This window comes from Oncorhynchus gorbuscha, linkage group LG06 (assembly GCF_021184085.1).
Source record: "Oncorhynchus gorbuscha isolate QuinsamMale2020 ecotype Even-year linkage group LG06, OgorEven_v1.0, whole genome shotgun sequence".
In the NCBI taxonomy this organism is placed as follows: Eukaryota; Metazoa; Chordata; class Actinopteri; order Salmoniformes; family Salmonidae; genus Oncorhynchus; species Oncorhynchus gorbuscha.
In genome coordinates, this window is record NC_060178.1 from 69,317,084 (window position 1) to 69,339,585 (window position 22,502).

At 41.7% G+C, this 22,502-nt stretch overlaps 2 protein-coding genes across 3 annotated transcripts; one reads left to right on the forward strand and one right to left on the reverse strand.

Annotated features, from left to right (window-relative positions):
* Positions 1–2,355: 2,355 nt before the first annotated feature.
* On the reverse strand, positions 2,356–9,319 carry LOC124038270 (BRISC complex subunit Abraxas 2-like). 2 transcript variants are annotated; one of them, XM_046353917.1, is made up of 9 exons: positions 8,990–9,319; positions 7,829–7,919; positions 7,317–7,353; positions 6,893–6,959; positions 6,541–6,731; positions 5,519–5,638; positions 5,338–5,422; positions 3,448–3,565; positions 2,356–3,246 (listed from the first exon to the last, which is right to left on the reverse strand). In XM_046353917.1, the coding sequence occupies exons 1-9, from the start codon at positions 9,059–9,061 to the stop codon at positions 2,693–2,695; spliced, it is 1,335 nt and encodes a 444-aa protein (XP_046209873.1). In that variant the 5' UTR covers positions 9,062–9,319; the 3' UTR covers positions 2,356–2,692. The 2 variants fall into 2 exon arrangements, with proteins under 2 accessions (XP_046209873.1, XP_046209872.1); XM_046353916.1 differs by having other exon boundaries at positions 5,519–5,641; positions 8,990–9,316.
* Positions 9,320–9,514: 195 nt separating this feature from the next.
* Positions 9,515–18,340, forward strand: eef1akmt2 (EEF1A lysine methyltransferase 2). Its single transcript, XM_046353918.1, has 6 exons — positions 9,515–9,912; positions 10,103–10,168; positions 10,364–10,478; positions 11,096–11,203; positions 17,216–17,432; positions 18,099–18,340. Exons 1-6 carry the CDS (start codon positions 9,809–9,811, stop codon positions 18,194–18,196), a joined length of 708 nt encoding a protein of 235 aa, XP_046209874.1. The 5' UTR covers positions 9,515–9,808; the 3' UTR covers positions 18,197–18,340.
* Positions 18,341–22,502: the final 4,162 nt, after the last annotated feature.

Sequence of the window (22,502 nt, forward strand, 5' to 3'; positions counted from 1 at the left end):
GCTTATGTCTCCAATGTCGTTTTAACATTGAATTCTCTGGCAACAACTCTGGTGGACATTCCTGCAGTCTGCATGCCAATTGCATGCTCCCTCAAAACTTGAGACATCTCAAGTGTGTGACAAACCTGTACATTTTAGAGTGGCCTTTTGTCTCCACAAGGTGCACATGTGTAATGATCTTGCTGTTTAATCAGCTTGTTGATATTCCACACCTGTCAGGTAGATGGATTATCTTGGAAAAGGAGAAATGCTCACTAACAGGGATCTAAACAAATTTGTGCAAACAATTTTAGAGAAATAAGCTTTTTGTGCATATGGAAAATGTCTGGGATCTTTTATTTCAGCTTATTATGAAACATCAGACCAACACTTTACGTTTATATTTTTGTTCAGTGTAATTCCAGTTTCAAACAGAAATATTGGGATTCTGTGAAGGGTCAAGGAAGAAAGTCTACTGCAAAGTTGCTTTCTAACAGTACCCATCCAACGTGACAGTAGCCTCTGCAGTCCCCAACAACCGTATGTTCCGGTTTTCAGGGGAAATGGAAAGTGAGCAAGTGATGCAACTTCTCCTTTTGGACATTAACAAGGCGACACTCCCACTTACAACTCCTCGACATTTACTGGATTGATTGAACAGTGCAGAAGAGAACCTCCCACGACAGTGTTTTTATTCTTCTAGTCAAGACTAGTATGTAGGGGATCTAGCTTCAGGCATTTATTTTATGCCTGCTACGTTAGCTTAACTAACGTGACTGTAAACAACCAAATATGATGTGGGGTAAGCAGAGCACAGAAAATATATACACGGCGTAGGTTAACACTGCAGGGTAAAGGATCCTCTCACCACAATTGGAACAAACTTCTTTCCAGTCGCTTGCATTGTGTGTGTAGTTACGAGCCAGTGTAACTGTCAAAATGGAAGGCACTGGACTATGAATTGAGGTCATATTTTTCACATTATCAAAAGGTCCATACACATTTAGCCCAACCAGCTTTGAGTGTGTGAGGTCTATTGGTTTTGACAGGACAGGCAGGGGTTGCCTTGTTCCCAGGCTGTAACACATTTAGAAACTACAGGGAGAACCTTTCCATCAGAATTACCCAGGGAGAAGCCATTCTAGTCAGTGTCAGTAGTAATGGAGGCAACCAGCAGTGCAAGGACAACAGGTGGAAGAAGCAGACAGGTCTATATGTAGAAGCAGTTTCTTGTTTACTGCTAGCTCTGATGCAGCATAGTTGTCTGGTTAGTAAAGCTACACTAAGTTGTGTTTTCGCTCTGTCGACCCCATACAATGCGCAAAAGCTGAGCTAGCTCTGCTCAGGTGGTCAAAGCATACTACTCAAGTAACACAACTGAACTGCATTGGTAAAGCACAATAAAATAAATCAACTACATTTGTTAAGTGCAGCAAAGCGCATACAGTTTCAGTGTTATTATAGAAGAATGAGACAGTGACATTAACGTTGTCATAAAAATAATATAAAGCACCCATTATAGTAGTGGCAAAGGAAAACTTTGAATAAAAACTATTCTTCGTCATCTAAATAGGCAACCGCATGATTCTTAAAAATACATCGATGTTAAAAGGAAATTAAATCCTAATGACAGTTCAACGTTGAGTGTCTAGAACCGTGCAGGCTACCGAAATGATAGTTTACATACATAACTGACAATAATAAAGGAAACACCAACATAAAGTGACTTAATAGGGCGTTGGGGCCAGAACAGCTTCAATGCACCTTGGCATAGATTCTACAAGTGTCTGGAACTTGGGAGGGATGCGACATGGATGGTGGTGAAAAATGCTGTCTCAGACACCGCTCCAGAATTTCCCATAAGCGTTCAATTGGGATGAGGTCTGGTGACAGACAGCATTGGAGTATGGTTTACATTGTTTTCATGCTCATCAAACCATTCAGTAAGAACTAGTGCCCTGTGGTTGGTGGCATAGCCATAGTAGCCAAAATAATGGCCTGCCAAGCATTTTTATACATGCCCATAGGCATGATGGGATGATAATAGCTTAACTCAAGTTCCCCACCTGTGTTTGGAAGCACCTGCTTTGAATATACTCTCCAGTGTTTCCATTACTTTGACAGTCACCACCATCTCTTTTTTTTAATAAGCAAATCACGACCACAAAAATATTGAAAAAAAAAAAATCGCCTGTCTCACAAAAAAAAAAGAAAAGGTTTGAAGGCCGCAGAACATTTTCCTTTTGCATTTCTTAAATTGTTAAAAAAAAAAGCAAAAATAGTGCAAGAGGTAATGGTACAATTGGATGCTTAAAGTTGGTGATGCAGATGTGACGCAGCATGATCCAGGAAAAGCGGAGTGGGTCTATCCATACGGAGAGGTCGGACAAACCGGTTGGCGTTTATTCCATTATAACGTCCTCCGTCCCTAAATCAAAACACATCCACTGAAGAGAGCCAGGCTCCAACGGACTATCTTTTCCATGCTAGACAGAAAAGTAAAACCCCATGAAGCTTGACATTCCCCCCCAGAAGAGAGATAAAACTAAGACAAACAGATATACACAGCAGAATACCCCACCTCCGCATGCCTTTTATTTTCAGGGCTGGCACTTCCTCTGTAATATAGAATCATTATCTTTGATTGGTTTGGACGCCCTCCTATCTCGGTGCGTCAGTTAATTGAGCCCCCCCCCCCCCTCAGCCCCATCTACTAGGTCTGTGAACCACGGACTGAGGCGTCGCCGTCCGGACTGAGGGCGGCTGGGCGGCCCTGCAGCAACACACTGGCGGAAACTGGGGGCAACTGCCCCACCTCGCTCACAAGGTTCTCGTACTCGCTGCCGTCCTCATCATCATCATCATCTTCCTCCTCGTCATCATCCTCTTGCCCTGCGGCCTGTCTGTCCAGGGAGTCAGAGCTGGATCCATCCCCGTTTCCCAGGTATGGTGTACCAGGGCTAGGAGCAGGGTTGGGGCCAGCACTGAGGCCCAGACCTAATGGGCTGGGAGAAGGGTGACCTGGGGAGCCCACAGCCTGGGGCCGGGGGAGCAGCGCAGCACTGGTAGGGGAGGATGAGAAGGGGAGAAGTGAGTCATTCTGCAAGGAGAGGAGGTCTGCGTAGGCAGGAGGGTTTGCGGAGGGACCTGGCCGCTCGGGGGTGGATGGAGTGTGGAAGGCCACTCTGGACAGGAGGGAGGTCTCCGGGGGCTCTGTGTTCTCCTCAGGAGTGAGACGTGGCTCAGGGTTCTGCGCTTCCTGGAGTCCTGAGTGACAGAGAGAGACAAATAGGCTAATATTTAAAAATGGGGGAGGGGTTCAATAAGCAACAAAAAAACATTCTTGCGCAATACCACATTGCAAAATACCTAACCGCATATAGTTACAGGGAGATTAGTTGATACAAGAATCATTTTTCATGAGAATGAATTTGAGTAGCCAAATTCATACCCAAATAAGTTACATACTTCTCTCTTCATCTGTAGTTTTTCGTTTCCTGAGAACAATTTGCTGTTTGAGTTTGTTCACCTCCTCCTGGACTTTCTCTTTCACACGTTCACTCTGCTCAACCTCTCCACATACAGACTGAAACAGGAGAAAAGCTAACAATTCAAGAATCATATCGTCACTATTTTTCTATGTGCCTTCAGAAAGTAGTCAACCTGTTGATTTTGTTTTGTTACAGCCTGAATTCATTATGTATTAGATTGTGTCACTATTCTACACACAATAACCCAAAATGTGAAGGATTTATTTTTTATTAAAAATAATTAAAAATTAAAAGCTAAGAAATTCAAAAGGATATTCAAGCCTTTGTTATGGAAAGCCTTAAGTTCAGTAGTAAACATTTGCTTGACAAATCACATATCTTGCATTGACTCAGTGTGCAATAGTGGTTTACAGTAGTTTTGTTATGACTACCCCATCGATGTACGCCAGACACAGAATTATGTAAGGCCCCTCAGTCGAGTTGTGAATTTCAAGCAGATGTTCAACCATGGGAGGTTTTTCATAGCCTCGCAAAAAAGGGCACCAATGGTAGGTTGGTAAAAATAAAAGCAGACACCGAATATCCCTTTGAGCATAGTCAAGTTATTTATTACACTTTGGAGGGCGTATCAATACACCCAGTCAATACAAAGATACAGGCATCCTTCCTAACTCAGTTGCTGGAGAGGAAGGAAACCGCTATGGGATTTCACTAGAAGGCCAATACACAGGAGATTGGTGGCACTGGTAATGGCTGGAGCGGAATAGGCGGAACGGTATCATGGTTTGATGCCATTCCACTGGCTCCGTTCCGGCTATTATTATTAGCCATCCTCCCCTCAGCAGCCTCCTGATGGCCAATAGTAATTTTAAAACAAAGAAGGAAGCCTGTACAGCATAATCAGTACTGCTATTCCCTGTATATAGCCATGTTATTTTTACTCTATATTGTTATTCATTGTGTACTTATTCCTCAGGTCACTATTTAAAAATATATATTGTTAAAAGGATTCGTAAGTAAGCATTTCACTGTTATTCTACACCGGTTGTTTACGAAGCACGTGACAAATAAAATGTTTTGGGATTTGAAAAGATATTGCAAAACATGCATCATGTTTGCAAGAAGGAACTAAATTAATACTGCAAAGAATGTGGCAAAGAAAATTAACCTTTTGTCCTGAATACAAAGCATGAAGTTTGGGCAAATCCAACCACACTGAGTCGCACCACTCTTCATATGTTCAAGCATGGTGGTGGCTGGCTGCATCTTGTTATGGGTACACTTGTCATCGGCAAAGACTAAGGAGATTTTTGGGGGGTGAGCAGAAATGCAATAGAGCTAAGCATAGGCAAAATTCTAGAGGAAAACCAAGTTCAGTCCACTTCCCGACACTGGAAGACAGATTTACATTTCAGCAAGACAACAACCTAAAACAAGGCCAAATATACACTGGAGTTGCTTACCAAGATGACATTGAATGTTCCTGAGTGTCCTAGTTACAATTCTGACTTAAATTGTCTTGAAAATCTATGGCAAACCTTTAAAATGGCTGTCGAGCAATGATCAACAACCATCGATTGACTCACGTGGTTGAATACTTGTCTAAATCAGGATATATTTGAGTTTTTTTTTTTTTTTCATACATTTGTTGACAGAGTATTTTGTGTCAAAATAATTACATTAGTTTTAAAAATCGCATTTTGTAATGCAACAAAATGTGGAAAAGTTCATGGGGGGTTGAATACTTTCTGAAGGCACTGTAGCTATGGTGTCAACCAAAGCACCACATTGCTGTTTATGCAAGTATAGTATGTGACTTGTATCAATTGAATGGTATGAATAGGAAATTTGCTGGCAGCCAACTCACTTGCACTTTATCTTGTAGTGCACCGTAGACTTGAAAAATTGTTCTGATATCCTTCATCACACCATCTTTGTCAAAAAATTCAGCCCTGCAAAACATACAACATATCCCATTTCCATCAAACAAGATTTTAAATAATTGAAAATAAACAACTTGACAGTGCCTACATGTGGGAGACACTCACCCATGCTCTTTGATGACCTTGGCGTAGTTGAGTGAGGTGTTGGGGACAGAGGAGACCTTGTATTCCTGCTGGCTGGTGTTGCCCAGGTTTGGGATGCTGAGTGTCACCCTCTGGTTGTACCTGCTGGGTAGAACCAGAGAGTTGGTCTGATGATGCACTACAGGCAGCCTTGCCCAAAATACCCTTAAACCCATTGATGGCTGGGGCCCTGTAACTTGTATGTAGGGCAGCAACAGCTTTGATTGATGCCCAGATCCAATGGATCTAGTTGAGAGTTCAGAAGACGTAATAATTTGCTAATGTCCAATTTCACCCACACACAATCCCGCCAGGCCTCCACCAACCCACTCTGAGCCCTCGAGCCAGACAGAGAAGCATTTAAATCCCCAGCTTGATTCCAACACACAAGCCTTGAATCCCTACAGACCGACCTCCAGCTGTGCTGTCCATAGATATAGAATTGCTAGACCTGACATAGTTCATTAATCTATGTATGATGCATCTGAACAGTCATTCTATAAAGGAAAGCAGTCATGTGAACGTTAAGACATTCTGACTCTTAAGATGTTGGACATTTAAACTCTGATTTAATATAAATATAAGTTTTCTTCCCAGGGACAACAGACAAATCTGGTGCAATGGCATGCTGTACATTGTGCCTGACAAATAAATAAAGGAATCAAATAAATTATGCCTATGCACCCGAGGAGCCTCCACAAGTAGCAACCATTTTGTCTCAAAGTAGAGGCCACTACTGTTCACCGCCTCTGTGGTATCTTAGCCACTGGGTATTTATGCTTTTATCCAACTCACATACACTGACTACAAGCACAGAGGATGGTGGTTCAACAGCTAACTTAATGTACAGTTTCAATGTGTGGATTATAAAGGGCTTCATTGCCAAAATCACTAAGAATCCCTTTAAAAATGGTGAATTGTTCAGCATCGCCAACATATGCACCAGCCTGTTTGTGCATGCTGTTTGGTACTGCGTGCGTATGGCTATGTGTAGGTAGTCCTACCTCCGGTTGGGTCTGAACAGCACATACTCCAGGGCGTGTGTGGAGTTGTTGGCTGTGGAGATGAAGCTAAAGAGGAGGAAGACTAGGTCAGGCACTCCTAGCAGCTGGGTCAGCTGCTTATGGATGATCTGTTCCCTGAACGACATCTGCTGCTGCGTGTTCCTCCGGAACCTGTACCAGCCGATGACATTCTACGCGCGCGCAGGGGAGGGGGGGGGGGGGGGGGGGGGGAGGTCAAGTACAAGAGGGTCATTTAAAAGATGTGCAGCCAGTGTTATTTAGCTAGATACTACTGGCAAATAATACCACTAAATGTTCATACAAATAGACCTACAATACAATAAATACTCACTTTCCGTCTGTCTTTAAGAATTCTGTTAAGACTCTCTTCATTGACTTGTCCAGCATAATCATAAAAGCTGGTGGGGGAAAGATACAGACAAAAAGTAAATTTCCTCCAGTAGCTCTGCATTTGTTACTCAACTCATGGTGGGGTGGGGCCACCTACTGTTCACTGACAATTACATCCCTCATTTGTTGAATGAAAGTACTCCGCTGCATTTAACCTACAATGTGCATGATGAAGACAAAGCTTAATCTCTGATTGGATAAATCATAATTGATCAAATGTATCACTAGTCTAATTATATTCAAGCCCATAACTTGCACATAAACCAAGCAGTCATTTGGAAAAAAACATTTGACTTTTTGTTATGTCACAAAATGTCATTAAGGACAACAAATTCCATCTCATTTTAAATAATATACTATCTTACCTAAATAGCTGTGCACAAGGTTCATGATTGTGGACTTCTGTTTAAAAAAAAAGAACACAGCAAATGTATGTTATTAAACTCCATCGTATAGTTAGTCTAATGTCATCCTGTGTAGCTCAGTTGGTAGAGCATGGTGCTTGCAACTAGGTTCGACTCCCAAAGGGGTCCAGTATGAATATGTATCAATATGTATGGACTCAAATGTAAGTCTCATATATATATTCTTACCACTATAAATGTTGAGATGACTACAAATTGTAAGACTTTAGACAGCCTACAGTAATATTGCATACAAAATACATTACATACAAAATACATTACTAGCTACATAACATATTGAACAGCTGCGGTAAAGGTCTTCCACAATAAACAGAAAAAAAACAAAAGACACTCCCTTTGATTTGAAACCTGCCAGTCCAGTTTGACAGAATTCCACAGTAGCATATAACCCACCAAGACAAGCCTGGAAACAAATAGGTTGGTTTCCTTGAGTTAGCTACCCAAGGCCTTACCTACTACTTGGAGTAGTTCAGAACTACTGATCTGTGTATCACTGATGCTGACAGTTTCTTCATGCCTAACTTCTCCTAAAAGGAATCCCTCCTGTAGGATCAAAAAGTTTATTATAAAAATAGGCCTAGAATATATTGGGCAGAAGACAATTACTAATAATAAACACTCAAGCAGCACTATGAGGCTTGACACTTTTCAAGCTCTCACTACACAGTCAACACATTTTTATTTTACTTGGCAAGTCAGTTAAGAACTAATTCTTATTTTCAATGACCCCTAGTGGGTTAACTGCCTGTTCAGGGGCAGAACGACAAATGTGTACCTTGTCAGCTCGGGGGTTTGAACTTGCAACCTTCCGGTTACTAGTCCAACGCTCTAACCCCTAGACTAATCACGTGTCAAATGTCAGGTGAAACATTAGGCAGCATCGACACACAACTGTTTACTGACAGGTGTCAAGCAAGTCTTCTAATGATAAACAAAAACGTGTGTGGCTTGAATGCATGCGTATTTATTTGATCAATTCACTTCCTAGTTGTCCAACTAGCTAACTATGTGGTAACAGCGCTAGGATAAATTACTTTACAAAAACAATACAATTACATAGCAATAAATAGAGCTACATTTTTGGTCAGTTAGCTAACTAATGTTAAGTCAGATCATTTAACATGACAGGCTAACTGGCTAGCATAACCGGCTAACTGGCTACAGTAGATAACGCGGAAACAATCTAGACAGCTAGCTTGTTCTACCTGTCTGATGATGACATGCCCAGAATCTAACTAGTTCATTTTTAGTGCTTGATTTTCAGAAGGTGATGCAATTGACATTTTTCAAATATAGTTAAATCAACCAACTAATTATAGCAACATCAATGATGCATTGTCAAACATATACATATATTATATATACAGTCGACACCACGGAAGTCAGTTGGGTTGACATAGATAGCATAGCAGGCTAGCCAAATAACGTTAGCTAGCAAATGTCTCCCTATGTAAGTGATTGCGCTTAGTTTGCAGCTAGCGAGCAACAGGAAGATGACACTGGGAAATCCACTGACTTAATTTCAGACAATAACATCCAAATATATACCCAAGTTGTAACTAAACAAATGTATGCACTCTCTCCCAATGCATTAACATGTTTCCTGTACTTACATGATCAGAGTTGCTGTTAGCGCTGTGATAACACACAGAACTAAAAGTATATCCCGAAATGGATGCCGCCATGATGGAAACATCCCATCTATAACTCAATGATTAGCACCCCTCCTAGATGTTTCACCGGATGTATAAATATGAAGCATCCAGTTGGCGTTCCCACTCACCACCAAATATGGTGAGGAGAGCAAGGCCAGTGGCTAGTAGTAGGAGAAAATGGAGCGAGATGGATTTTGGCAGATATTCTGCTAATTTTCTCATCGATTAAACATTCGATCTCCATACAGTTTGTTTCAAAAAACGAAAATGTGTTACTAATAGTGGACTAAGTTTTGTAGACTTTACCCTTTAAATGTCATGGTTGAGAAGGAGTGCAAGGGCGAATTGAGTCAGTGCACACGCGCACTTCACAGAGTAGGCGTTCCCTAACGGAAACATCTAAATACATGCTTAGAACGAGTCAATAGAATCTCGCTAGCTCGTACTTGGCTCTGCCCACATCCTTGCTTGTTCTGCCTACTATGGTCTATCTTGAGTTACTTATACAACTCTTTGGTTGCACGCTCGCTCCTCTGGGCGTCACAAACACTTTGGGAAACGTATATGTCTGTGCATTATTATAAACGATAACGCATATCGCTTAATTTACGTTGCCTAACTAGCTACAGTAGTCCTCTTCTTTAAAACATACAGAATATGTGCACATGAAAGTAGAGGATCACGTTTTGATGCTTGCTTCCTGCCCGCGTTTGCTACTTGGCTAGCTAACGTTAGCTACTTTTGTTTATACAGCAAGAAGCTAGCTATCTATCTGGTATGGAATCCATTGAAAGCACGCGTGGCTGTTCAAATACCTCTAAAATCAATGAGGACTTGGTCAAAGATGATTTTACACCCTCGAAGCTCGGAACGAAAGAATAGTGAGTGTTCCAAATGACACCACTGTTCTCCTTGCACAGCATACATTTGTATTTATTTGCGATTCCCATACAGTCCAAAAAATAATTAAGGCACTACGCCACACGAGCTGTTTTACGCCAGTATTTATATAAACTTTGTATATTTCTGTTCCTTGCGAGGTTACATTATTTTCATTTATTTTTTTGTTAGCTGGGATGATGCGTACCAGAGGGAATTGCAGACGTTTAAAGACATTGGGGACGTCGGTGAGATATGGTAAAGATAATTCTGGTTGTAGTGTACATGGATCTGCAGCCCTATATCAACTTTCAATTGCAATGGATTGGGGAGGTGGAATTAATGTCTAATGTTAATTTGCCTGTAACACTTTGCCCCAGTGAACTACCTAGTACAATATACAGCAACCAAGGACACATTGTGCTGCACTGTGCCCCATATCTATTTCCCAAGGTTTGGAGAAGAGAGTATGGACCGTGTGCTGCGGTGGATGGAAAAAGAGGAAATCCCAGAAGACGCTGCTATACTTGATATTGGCACAGGGAATGGTGTCCTCTTAGTAGAACTGGTAGGCTTTGTAAAACATTGAAAGGTGTGGAATTACTATGCTTTAAAAATGGCTATTAGGCCATAAACATTAAGAGCACCTGCTCTTTCCATGACAGACTGACCAGTTGAAACCAGGTGACATCTATGATCCCTTATTGATGTCACTGGTTAAATTCACTTCAATCAGGGTAGATGAAGGGGAGGAGACGGGTTAAATAAAAACTTTTCATCCTTGAGACATGGATTGTGTATGTATGCCATACAGAGGGTGAGTGTGTCAAGAACTGCAACTCTGCTGGGTTTTTCGCTCAACAGTTGCCCTGTGTATCAAGAATGGTCCACCACCCAAAGGACCTGCAGCCAACTTGACACAACTGGGAAGCATTAGAGACTACATGGGCCAGCATCCCTGTGGGATTCGTTCGACACCTTGTAGAGTCCATGCCCTGACGAATTGAGGCTGTTCTGAGGTTAAAAGGGGGTGCAACTCAATATTAGGAATGTTTTGTACACTTGGTGTAGGACAACATTTGATTAAATACTCTCTTCACCTATGTCAATCATTTTTGCCTTTGTCAATAATTTTTGCCTTTGCATGACTATTCATGTTCTTTATGCATTTTTTTTTCTCTCTAGGCCAAAAGTGGATACACAAATCTCACAGGAATAGATTATTCTGCTGCCTCTGTTAAACTTGCAAGAAGTGTACTGCAGACAGAAGACTTTTCTAATGTGGAGGTCAAGGTAAGCCCTAACTGCTGTGTGTGTGTGTGTAGAAATTATAATCGCTACAGTAAACACTACAGTAACAGCAGAGTATCTATCTGCTGTTGCACATTACATTAGCATGCTTAATAGCTTTGTAATTGCAGTGCAAAGTAAGGGAGTTGTGTTTTTTGTTAATACACAAATGATAAGGGAGAGTACCTATCTCTCTTTTGCAATAACAAGAAATAGCCAGTGTTTTGGTCATGTGTATACCAGCAATTGTTATGTGCATGGGACACATGATTACAGCAGATGGTATACTGTTGGTGGCACTATTTTATTGTATTGTGAAATCTATGCACAGACACCAACCCACACCTCCATACAGTATGTCTATACCTCATACCTATTCATTATACAGTCATATTTTAATAAATGAATAACATTATATTGATCGCTAATGCTTTAGAAGAAAAATAGGTGTGGTGCACTGCATACAGCTGAAGTCAGAAGTTTACATACAGTTAGGTTGGTGTCTTTAAAACGTGTATATTTTTGGCAAGTCAGTTAGGACATCTACTTTGAATGACACAAGTAATTTTTCCAACAGTTGTTTACAGACAGATTATTTCACTTATCATTCACTGTATCACAATTCCAGTGGGTCAGAAGTTTATATAAGTTTACTAAGTTCACTGTGCCTTTAAACAGCTTGGAAAACTCCAGAAAATGATGTCATGGCATTAGAAGCTTCTGATAGCCTAATTGACATCATTTGAGTCAATTGGTGTACCTGTGGATGTATTTCAAGGCCTACCTTCAAACTCAGTGCCTCTTTGCTTGACATCATGGGAAAATCAAAAGATGATGTCTTCTCTCGAATGAGCCATTGGTCATATTTTTGCGATATTCCTTGTGTAATTTAAGTGGGTAGGCACGTAGGCCCGTAGGCCGGCAGGTACGTAGGCCTGCAGGCATGTAGGCACGTAGGCAGGCAGGTACGTAGGCATGTAGGCAGGCAGGTACGTAGGCATGTAGGCAGGCAGGTACGTAGGCATGTACGCAGGCAGGTACGTAGGCATGTAGGCAGGCAGGTACGTAGGCCCGCAGGCACGTAGGGCCGCAGGTACGTAGGCCCGCAGGCACGTAGGGCCGCAGGTACGCAGGCACGTAGGCCCGCAGGCACATAGACCCGCAGGCACGCAGGTGGTCCTTCTGTAGCTCATTTGGTAGAGCATGGTGCTTGTAACGCCAGGGTAGTGGGTTCAATCCCCGGGACCACCCATACGTAGAATGTATGCACACATGACTGTAAGTCGCTTTGGATAAAAGCGTCTGCTAAATGGCATATATTATATATAAATCAGCAAAGACCACAGAAAAGAATTGTAGACGTCCACAAGTCTGGTTCATCCTTGGGAGCAATTTCCAAATGCCTGAAGGTATGACGTTCATCTGTACAAACAATAGTACACAAGTATAAACACCATGGGACCACACAGTCGTCATACCGCTCAGGAAAGAGACACATTCTGTCTCCTAGAGATTAACGTACTTTGGTGCGAAAAGTGCAAATCAATCCCAGAACCACAGCAAAGGACCTTGTGAAGATGCTGGAGGAAACCAGTACAAAATTATCTATATCCACAGTAAAACAAGTCCTATATCAACCTAACCTGAAAGGCTGCTCAGCAATTATGTGGATATATTGAAACTACATCTCAAGACATCAGTCAGGTAGTTATAGCCAAATGGACAAATGGACAATGACCCCAAGTCTACTTCCAAAGTTGTGCCAAAATGGCTTAAGGACAACAAAGTCAAGGTATTGGAGTGGCCATTACAAAGCCCTGATCTCAACCCTATAGAAAATTTGTGGGCAGAACTGAAAAAGTGGGGTCCTACAAATCTGACTCAGTTACACCAGCTCTGTCATGGAGGAATGGGCCAAAATTCACCCAACTTATTGTGGGAAGCTTGTGGAAGAATATCTGAAATGTTTGACCCAAGTTAAACAATTTAAAGGCAATGCTTCCAAATACGAACTGAGTGTATGTGGACTTCTGACCCACTGGGAATGTGATGAAGGAAATAAAAGCTGAAATAAATAATTCTCTAATATTATTCTGACATTTCACATTCTTAAAATAATGTGGTGTTCCTAACTGACCTAAAACGGAATTTTTACTAGGATTAAATGTCAGCAATTGTGAAACTGAGTTTAAATGTTTTTGGCTAAGGTGTATGTAAACTTCAACTGTATATGTGACATATCTGTCAGAATGACCATTTCATGAATAAAAAACCCTATTGTTAATTTTGTTTATGATTTAAGCATACTGTAATGGCATAATGCCACGTGCAGGACTGGAATATAAAAATGTCCATTTCCAACATTTATCAACATTCCCCCACTCCATCCCAGTAATATTATGTTTAGGACTGAGGGTCTCTTGGATGGACCCCAGGCCACAGACAAACCCAGCCATTGATGCTTAGCTCCGCATGAATTCTTCAACTGCCAGTGACACAAACTAGCTTTCAGCGCACCGTATCCCCTGCTGCCATAAGGGGAAACTCTCCGGTGTTTACCTTTTGGGGGGGGGTTAAAGTAATGGGACTCCGCCCGGCTTTGGATTCAGCCACCTTGTGCCTGGGAGGACTGATGGGATTTAACACATCTGCAGGAACACATGTGCAAGAAAAACAGATTTTAAATGCCGCTCAGCCATACGATGCCGTACCTAGGGATGAGTGAGGTTTCCTCCCCCATACACACACATGCATAGTATAATATCTTACTGTACAACTTCCTGTGGAGCAATGTTCCCTTTAAAAAATAAATGCCACTGAGCTAATTTCAGGTCTGCTGAGAGCAAACTTGAACTTTGTGAAAATTCTGTGCGACTTCCAGTGCTTGTTTACTGTGAACACTGAGGTTGTACCCGCTTTAAATTAGTTTTAAGTGGCCAAGTAGACTACTGTGGCTATTTGATCATAATGTAGTCCTACCAGAGTGGCCTAACATCAAAAACAATGGAGAAAATACATCCCATAACATTTTAACATGGAAATAGCTGGTTTATCATTTTTTTAAATTTCACCTTTTATTTAGCTAGGCATGTCAGTTAAGAATTTTATTTTATTTTCAATGACTGCCCCATTCAGCCTACAGTAACAGCCAATGTGTGGTGTTCAATGTAGGCCTATGTTCCATGAGACTTAAAAAATACATGCAGGGCAAGGAGGTGATTGAAAATGTTGTTTGATGCAAGAAACCACTTTACAAAATATAATGCATTATTATTCCCATATCATTATTACGGACAATCAACAAATTATGCTACCATCTGGCTGTTGACTACTTAGTGTATTGCTGAAAACAGTCCAGTTCAAAGTAAATGGCACAGATCCATATATGGTCATGGCTTATTTGCATATAAGCCTTCTGCAGCTCTGATTGGTTATGCCCCACGGGTCTGTGTAGAGCGTGTCAATGCAATTGAATCCTACTCCGATGCGTTCTGCCTACAACAAAATCTATTGCATAGTTAGTTTTGTTTTGGGGTGTTTGTATTGAAAGTGGCTGACATTGCATTGGGTCAATCACAATTGCCACAATAAAGGGATTGAACTTCACTCAACGTTCTATCATGCTTCTCTCTGTGGGCTAGAGGGATCATTGCTCTGGAGCTGTGTACTGTATACTGTACTTGGTCAGGGTGCTTGCTGTTGAAGTCAATATTGACCCGAGCCTGGCAACATTCCTGTATGGGTAGCAGTGGGTGTGTATGTAAGATGGTATGTTAGCATCATGATCCATACCCCCAGAGCAGTAGAAGACAAAGTGTGTGAGTGAATGACTAGCCTGGAGTGTACCATGTAGTTAGTGTCTGCCTGGGACAATCTCACCTCTGTCACCATTTGGATGTGTGTTTTTCAACTGTTTTAAAGCCTTGCCCTCCCACCTCTGTCCTAAATCACATCACTGAGGTTTATGGCCGCATCCGTCCAAAACGAAAGCAGCCATTCCAATGGACATACAGATTTCTCTCAACACTGAATCACTGCTAACCACCTCATAAAATGCCAATGATGTGACCCTTAGGTGGTGGTGAGTGTGTGGCTGATTGGCTCACCCCAGAGGTCTAGTGTTCCATGCCCTATAAGGATAAGAGGTCTTTCAATGGTGGTAGGTCCTCAGCAGTGGTCAGTTTTGACCACAGGGGCAAAAGTGCTCTACTTTTTCACAGATATTAGCCTCTGTCACGTGGTTACTCAAGTTTAACAGATATTGAAGCCAAAGATTGATGCTGGAAGTCCCTTATATGCAGTGCCTTCAGAGAGTATTCATACCCCTGGACTTTTCCCACATTTGGTTGTGTTACAGCCTGAATTTAAAATGGATTCAATTGAGATTTAGTGTCACTGGCCTACACACAATACCCTATAATATGAAAGTGGAATGATGTTTTTGGACATTTTTACAAATTAATTAAAAAAGAAATGCTGAGATGTCTTGTCAATAAGTATTCAACCGCTTTGTTATGGCAAGTCTAAATAAGTTCAGGAGTAAAATTTGCTTAACAAGTGAAATAATAAGTTACATGGACTCACTCTGTGTGCAATAATAGTTTTTAACATGATTTATTAATGACTACCTCATCTCTGTACCCCACACATACAATTATCTGTAAGGTCCCTCAATCGAGCAGTGGATTTCAAATACAGATTCAACCTTAAAGACCAGAGAGGTTTTCCAATGCCTTGCAAAGAAGGGCACCTATTGGTAGATGAGAAAGCAGACATTGAATATCCCTTTGAGCATGGTGAAGTTATTAATTACACTTTGGATGGTGTTTCAATACACCCAGTCACTACAAAGATACAGGGGTCCTTCATAACTGTTGCCAAAGAGGAAGGAAACCTCCAATGGTTACTTTAAACGAGTTTAAAAGACTAATGGTTGTGATAGGAGAACTGAGGACGGATAAACAACATAGTAGTTACTCCACAATACTAACCTAAATGACTGAGCAAAAAGAAGGAAGCCTGTACAGAATAAGGCACTAAAGTAAAACTGCAAAAAATGTGGCAAAGAAATTAACCTTATGTCCTGGAAGCAGACCCTTATGTTTGGGGCAAATCCAACGCATCACTGAGTTCCACTCTTCATATTTTCAATAATTATGGGGGCTACATCATATTATGTGTATGTTTGTCATCGGCAAGAACTATGGAATAGAGCACAGGCAAAATCCTAGAGGAAAACCTGGTTTAGTCTCCTTTCCAACAGACACTGGGAGACAAATTCACCATTCGGCAGGACAATAACTTAAAACAAGGCCAAATATACACTGGAGTGGCTTACCAAGAGGACATTGAATGTTCCTGAGTAGCCAAGTTACAGTGTTGCCTTAAATTGGCTTGAAAGTCTATGGTAAGACTTGAAAATGTCTGTCTAGCAGTGATCAACAGCCAACTTGACAGAGCTTGAATTTTTTAAAGAATAATGTGCAAATATGGAACAATCCAGGTGTGCAAAGCTCTTCGAGACTTACCCAGAAAGACTCCGCTATAATGGCTGCCCAATGCGATTCTAACATGTATTGACTTAGGGTTGTCAATACTTATGTAAAAGAGAGATTTCTGTATTAAATTTTATATAAATTGCCCAAAATGTATGAAATATGTTTTCACTTTGTCATTATTGTGTGTGTGTGTGTGTGTGTGTGTGTGTGTGTGTGTGTGTGTGTGTGTGTGTGTGTGTGTGTGTGTGATGAAAAAAATCTATTTAATCCATTTTGAATTCAGGCTGTAACACAAAATGTTGAAGATGTCACGGGGTATGAATACTTTCTGAAGGCACCATCAGTTGTTTAATGCCAAAGAGTTTGAGAAATGATAGACTTGGTGTACAGGCTTTCTCATACAGCCATAATGTAGCTCAACACATCTGGAGTACCAGGCTATTGTATATAAATGTAAATATGATTTCAAGCATATACTGATATCAACTCACTCACTGTGCCTTTTGCATCATACTAGGAGGTGGACTTCTTGAGCTGCTCTGGAGAGTTGAGCGACTTTGACGTATGCATCGACAAGGGCACATTTGACGCCATAAGCCTGAACCCAGAGAACACTGAGGAGGGCAAAGCATGTTACATCCAATCCCTGAGAGGGGCACTGAAGGAGGAGGGGCTCTTCGTCATCACTTCCTGCAACTGGACTAAGGAACAGCTACTACAGATGTTCAGCCAAGGTGAGTGAACCATCCGAGACACTGGAATGTTATGAGTGTACAGCATGAATTATTACACTTTTCAGGACACCTCCATCCCACAGTCAACATAATGATAACCTAAACCTCTGTTTGTTTCATGAATGCAAAGTCAGTTCTCATCAGTAACCTTGATTGTTTATGGCATCTTTTTGCCATTATGATGATCATTTTGAATGCTCAATAGCAAGTTAAGTGTTATCAGCAGGGTGTAGGGCAGTCTGTTGGGCTTGTAAAATCTTTGTTTGGGTGGTTTATTTCAGTGTCTGGCCTATTATTAAAATGTTGCTATAATGCCACAACCAAGAAAGCTCTCTGGTCAAATGTCAGGTTATAACAAAAGCAACCTTGTTTAGCCAGTATTTAGGCAAGCTCCCATTTGCTGTCACACTTCAGCATGAGTAAGAGCTGGGGAGATGCTTTTGGGACCAAGGCCATGTGAACATCATCTGTCAAAATGACAGCTTCTCTCTACTGGCTTTGAAGATGCACCACAGATGGTGAATGATAGTTGTTTAAAAACCCACACAAAACCATAGTCTAGTGTGAGGGTTTTGAGGGAGTTTCACAGCTTGAAAAGCAATGCTAGCACAGCAAGGTATTAACTCTATGCTTGCTGCTCATAAACTAATTGTCTTTGACTTGCAGGGTTTGACTTTGTGAAAGAGCTACCAACACCCCGCTTCCAGTTTGGTGGCAAGACTGGCAACAGTGTGACCGCAATAATCTTCAAACGACTACACTGACTTTTGCCCTCAAGCAAAACAGCATTCTGAAATGTTGTTTTTATGGACTTATTCCTCAATTTAAAAGTTTGTGAAATGTTTTTGAGAGAGGACAACACCAACAATCAGTATTCCCCCAAATAAATAAATGTTATTTTTCTTGCACATTGAAATTTTTCCACTTTCCTTCACTTTTCTCCACATTGTATCAGATCCCAGACATCTAAATTCTGCAATGAGAATCCAACCTGCAATGTAAAATCCTTCACCTTCTACTCTTTCTGGCATTACCGTATCACTACCATATCACTGTACCCTGATGTTCTTTCACAAGGATTAGGAGGTAAACTCAGCAAAAAAATAAAATGTCCTCTCACTGTATCAGCAAACCTATCAGCAAACTTAAGGTGTAAACATTTGTATGAACATAGCAAAACTCAAGGTGTAAACATTTGTATGAACATAGCAAAACTCAACAACTGAGACATAAACTGAACAAGTTCCACAGACATGAGACTAACAGAAATTGAATAATGTGTCCCTGAACATAGGGGGGGGGTCAAAATAAAAAGCTAGTCAGTACCTGGTGTGGCCACCAGCTGCATTAAGTACTGCAGTGCATCTCCTCATGGACTGCACCAGATTTGCCAGTTCTTGCTGTGAGATGTTACCCAACTCTTCCACCAAGGCACCTGCAAGTTCCCGGACATTTTTGGGGGGAATGGCCTTAGCCCTCACCCTCCGATCCAACAGGTCCCAGACGTGCTCAATGGGATTGAGATCCTGGCTCTTCGCTGGCCATGGCAGAACAATGGCATTCCTGTCTTGCAGTGAATCACGCACAGAACGAGCATTATTGCTGGTGGCATTGTCATGCTGGAGGGTCATGTCAGGATGAGCCTACAGGAAGGGTACCACGAGGGAGGAGGATGTCTTCCCTGTAATACACAGCGTTGAGATTGCCTGCCATGACAACAAGCTCAGTCCGATGATGCTGTGACACACCGCCCCAGGCCATGACGGACCCTCCATCTCCAAATTGTACAGGCCTCGGGGTAACGCTCCTTCCTCCGACGATAAACACAAATTCGACGATCACCCCTTGAGAGACATAACCACGACTCATCAGTGAAGAGCACTTTTTGCCAGTCCTGTCTGGTCTAGCGACGGTGGGTTTGTGCCCATAGGCGACGACGTTGCCTCGGATGTCTGGTGAGGACCTGCCTTACAACAGGCCTACAAGCCCTTAGTCCAGCCTCTCACAGCCTATTGCAGACAGTCTGAGCACTGATGGAGGGATTGTGCGTTCCTGGTGTAACCCGGGCAGTTGTTGTGCCATCCTGTACCTGTCCCGCAGGTGTGCTGTTCAGATGTACCGATCCTGTGCAGGTGTTGTTACACGTGGTCTGCTACTGTGAGGACGATCAGCTGTCTGTCATGTCTCCCTGAAGCGCAGTCTTAGGCGTCTCACAGTACGGAAATTGCAATTTATTGCCATGGCCACATCTGCAGTCCTCATGCCTACGGCACGTTCACGCAGGTGAGCAAGGACCCTGGGCATCTTTCTTTTGGTGTTTTTCAGAGTCAGTAGAAAGCCCTCTTTAGTGTCCTAAGTTTTCATAACTGTGACCTTAATTGCCTACCGTCTGTAAGCTGTTAGTGTCTTAACGACCGTTTCACAGGTGCATGTTCATTAATTGTTTATTGTTCATTGAACAAGCATGAGAAACAGTGTTTAAACCCTTTACACTGAAGATCTGTGAAGTTTTTGGGGATTTTTACGAATTATCTTTGAAATACAGGTTCCTGAAAAGGGACTTTTTCTCCCGCTGAGTTTACAACTGTCACAAGGAAACGTGGGGGTTAATGCCACTAAATATGATAGACACAGCAGTGGGGGGAATTTCTCAGCATTAGAAATGCATCAAGCCTTGTCCTCTAATCAGCAAAACCTTACTTATCACATCAAATTTGACACACTGACCCAAGCTGTCTGGTCACATTCCTACACAAAAGATTACTAAAAACGATTTCACATTCATTCAAGAGTCTCTGGTATTATGTGATGCTAAACCATGCAGAATCAAAACCAGTTTTATAAAAAGTCCAACATTTAGATGTCATGTTTTGAATTGATGAATCCAAAAATATAACTAGCCTGTAATCGAACCCACAAATGCTGATGCTCCAGATACTCAACTAGTCTAAAGAAGGCCAGTTTTATTGCTCCTTTAAATCAGCACAACAGTTTTCAGCTGTGCTAATATAATTGCATTTAAAAATATATATTATCAATTAGCCTTTGAAAATGATAAACTTGGATTCGCTAACACAACGTGACATTGGAACACAGGAGTGATAGTTGCTGATAATGGGCCTATGTAGATATTCCATTCAAAATCAGCTGTTTCCAGCTACAATAGTCATTTACAATATTAACGATGTCTACACTGTATTACTGATCAATGTTATGTTAATGGCCAAAAAATGAGCTTTCTTTCAAAAACAAGAGCATTTCTAAGTGACCCCAAACTTTTGAGCGGTATTGTATGTCAACATTTTTCATTCACTAAGTCCTCAGTTTTTCAATCCACCTCACCAACCAGCTCGCAATGAATACACAGACATGGTTCAAAGAAAGCGACATGATTTCCTGCCGTAACTCTCTATCATTTAATAACTGTCAAACTCAACCTCTAATTGGAATCTGGGCATGTGGCCCAATAGAAGCAGTCGATGTGAGGCATGCTGTTGAATAAACGCGTTACAAGAATTGCTGCCTGGAAATGTACAAGTACTGAATACCCTGCCTGGATGTGCATCATAGAATATCAAATCAAAGTTTATTGGTCTCGTACACAGTTTAGCAGATGTAGTATGTGCAGCGAAATGCTTATATTGTATTCCTTTACACAACTTTTTCCCTTGAAACAAGATGCTTATTGACTATTCACTCTGATCAATATCATCACATTGACATTTACACTGTCTCAGAAGAGACCGTGTCTAAGGAGTCTTCAAATGGTTCTTTGACTGGCACAGAAACAATGTCTTTCTTCTGCACCACAGATTATTTATTACAAATAAAAAAAACACCTTATTTTCATAAATATTCAGTCCCTTTGCTATGAGATTTGAAAATTGAGATCAGGTGCATCCTGTTTCCATTGATCTTCCTTGAGATGTTTCTACAACTTGATTGGAGTCCACTTGTGGTAAATTCAATTGATTGGACATGATTTGAAAAGGCACACACGTCTATATAAGATCCCACAGTTGACAGTGCGTGTCAGAGCAAAACCAAGCCATGAGGTTGAAGGAATTGTCCGTAGATCTGGGGAAAGGTACCAAAAAATGTTTGCAGCATTGAAGGTCCCCAAGAATACATTGGCCTCCATTCTTAAATGGAAAAAGTTTGGAACCACCAAGACACTTCCTAGACAAACTGGGCTGCCAGCAATCGAGGGAGAAGGGCCTTGGTCAGGGAGGTGACTGCCTGGTATGGCAACTGCTCGGCCTCCGACCACAAGCCACTACAGAGGGTAGTGCGTACGGCCCAGTACATCACCGTGGCCAAGCTTCCTGCCATCCAGGACCTCTATATCAGGCGTGTCAGAGAAAGGCCCCAAAAATTGTCAAAGACTCCAGCCACCCTAGTCAAGACAGTTCTCTCTGCTACCGCACAGCAAGCACTATCTTGATCCAAAAGGCTTCTTAACAGCTTCTATCCTCAAGCCGTAAGACACCTGAACAGCTAATCAAATGGCTACCCAGACTATTTGTATTGCCCCCACCCCCACACTGCTGTTACTCTCTGTTATTATCAATGCATAGCCACTTAAATAATTCTACCTACATGTACATAATTACCTTGACACCGGTGCCTCCGCACATTGACACATTGACTCTGTACCAGTACCACCTGTATATATCCCCGCTATTATTTACTGCTGCTTTTTAATTATTTGTTATTCTTATCTCTTACTTTTTTAGGGTTTTTCTTTAAACTGCATTGCTGGTTAAGGGCTTGTAAGTAAGCATTTCACTTTAAGGTCTACACCTGTTGTATTCGGCGCATGTGACAAATAACATTTAATTTGATTTGACCAAGAACCCGATGATCACTCTGACAGAGCTCTAGAGTTCCTCTGTGGAGATGGGAGAACCTTCCAGAAGGACAACCATCTCTGCATCACTCCACCAATTAGGCCTTTTATGGTAGAGTGGCCAGACGGAGCCACTCCTCAGTAAACGGCACATGACAGCCCGCCAAAAGACTCTCAGACCATAAACCGTATTCTCTGGTCTGATGAAACCAAGATTGAAC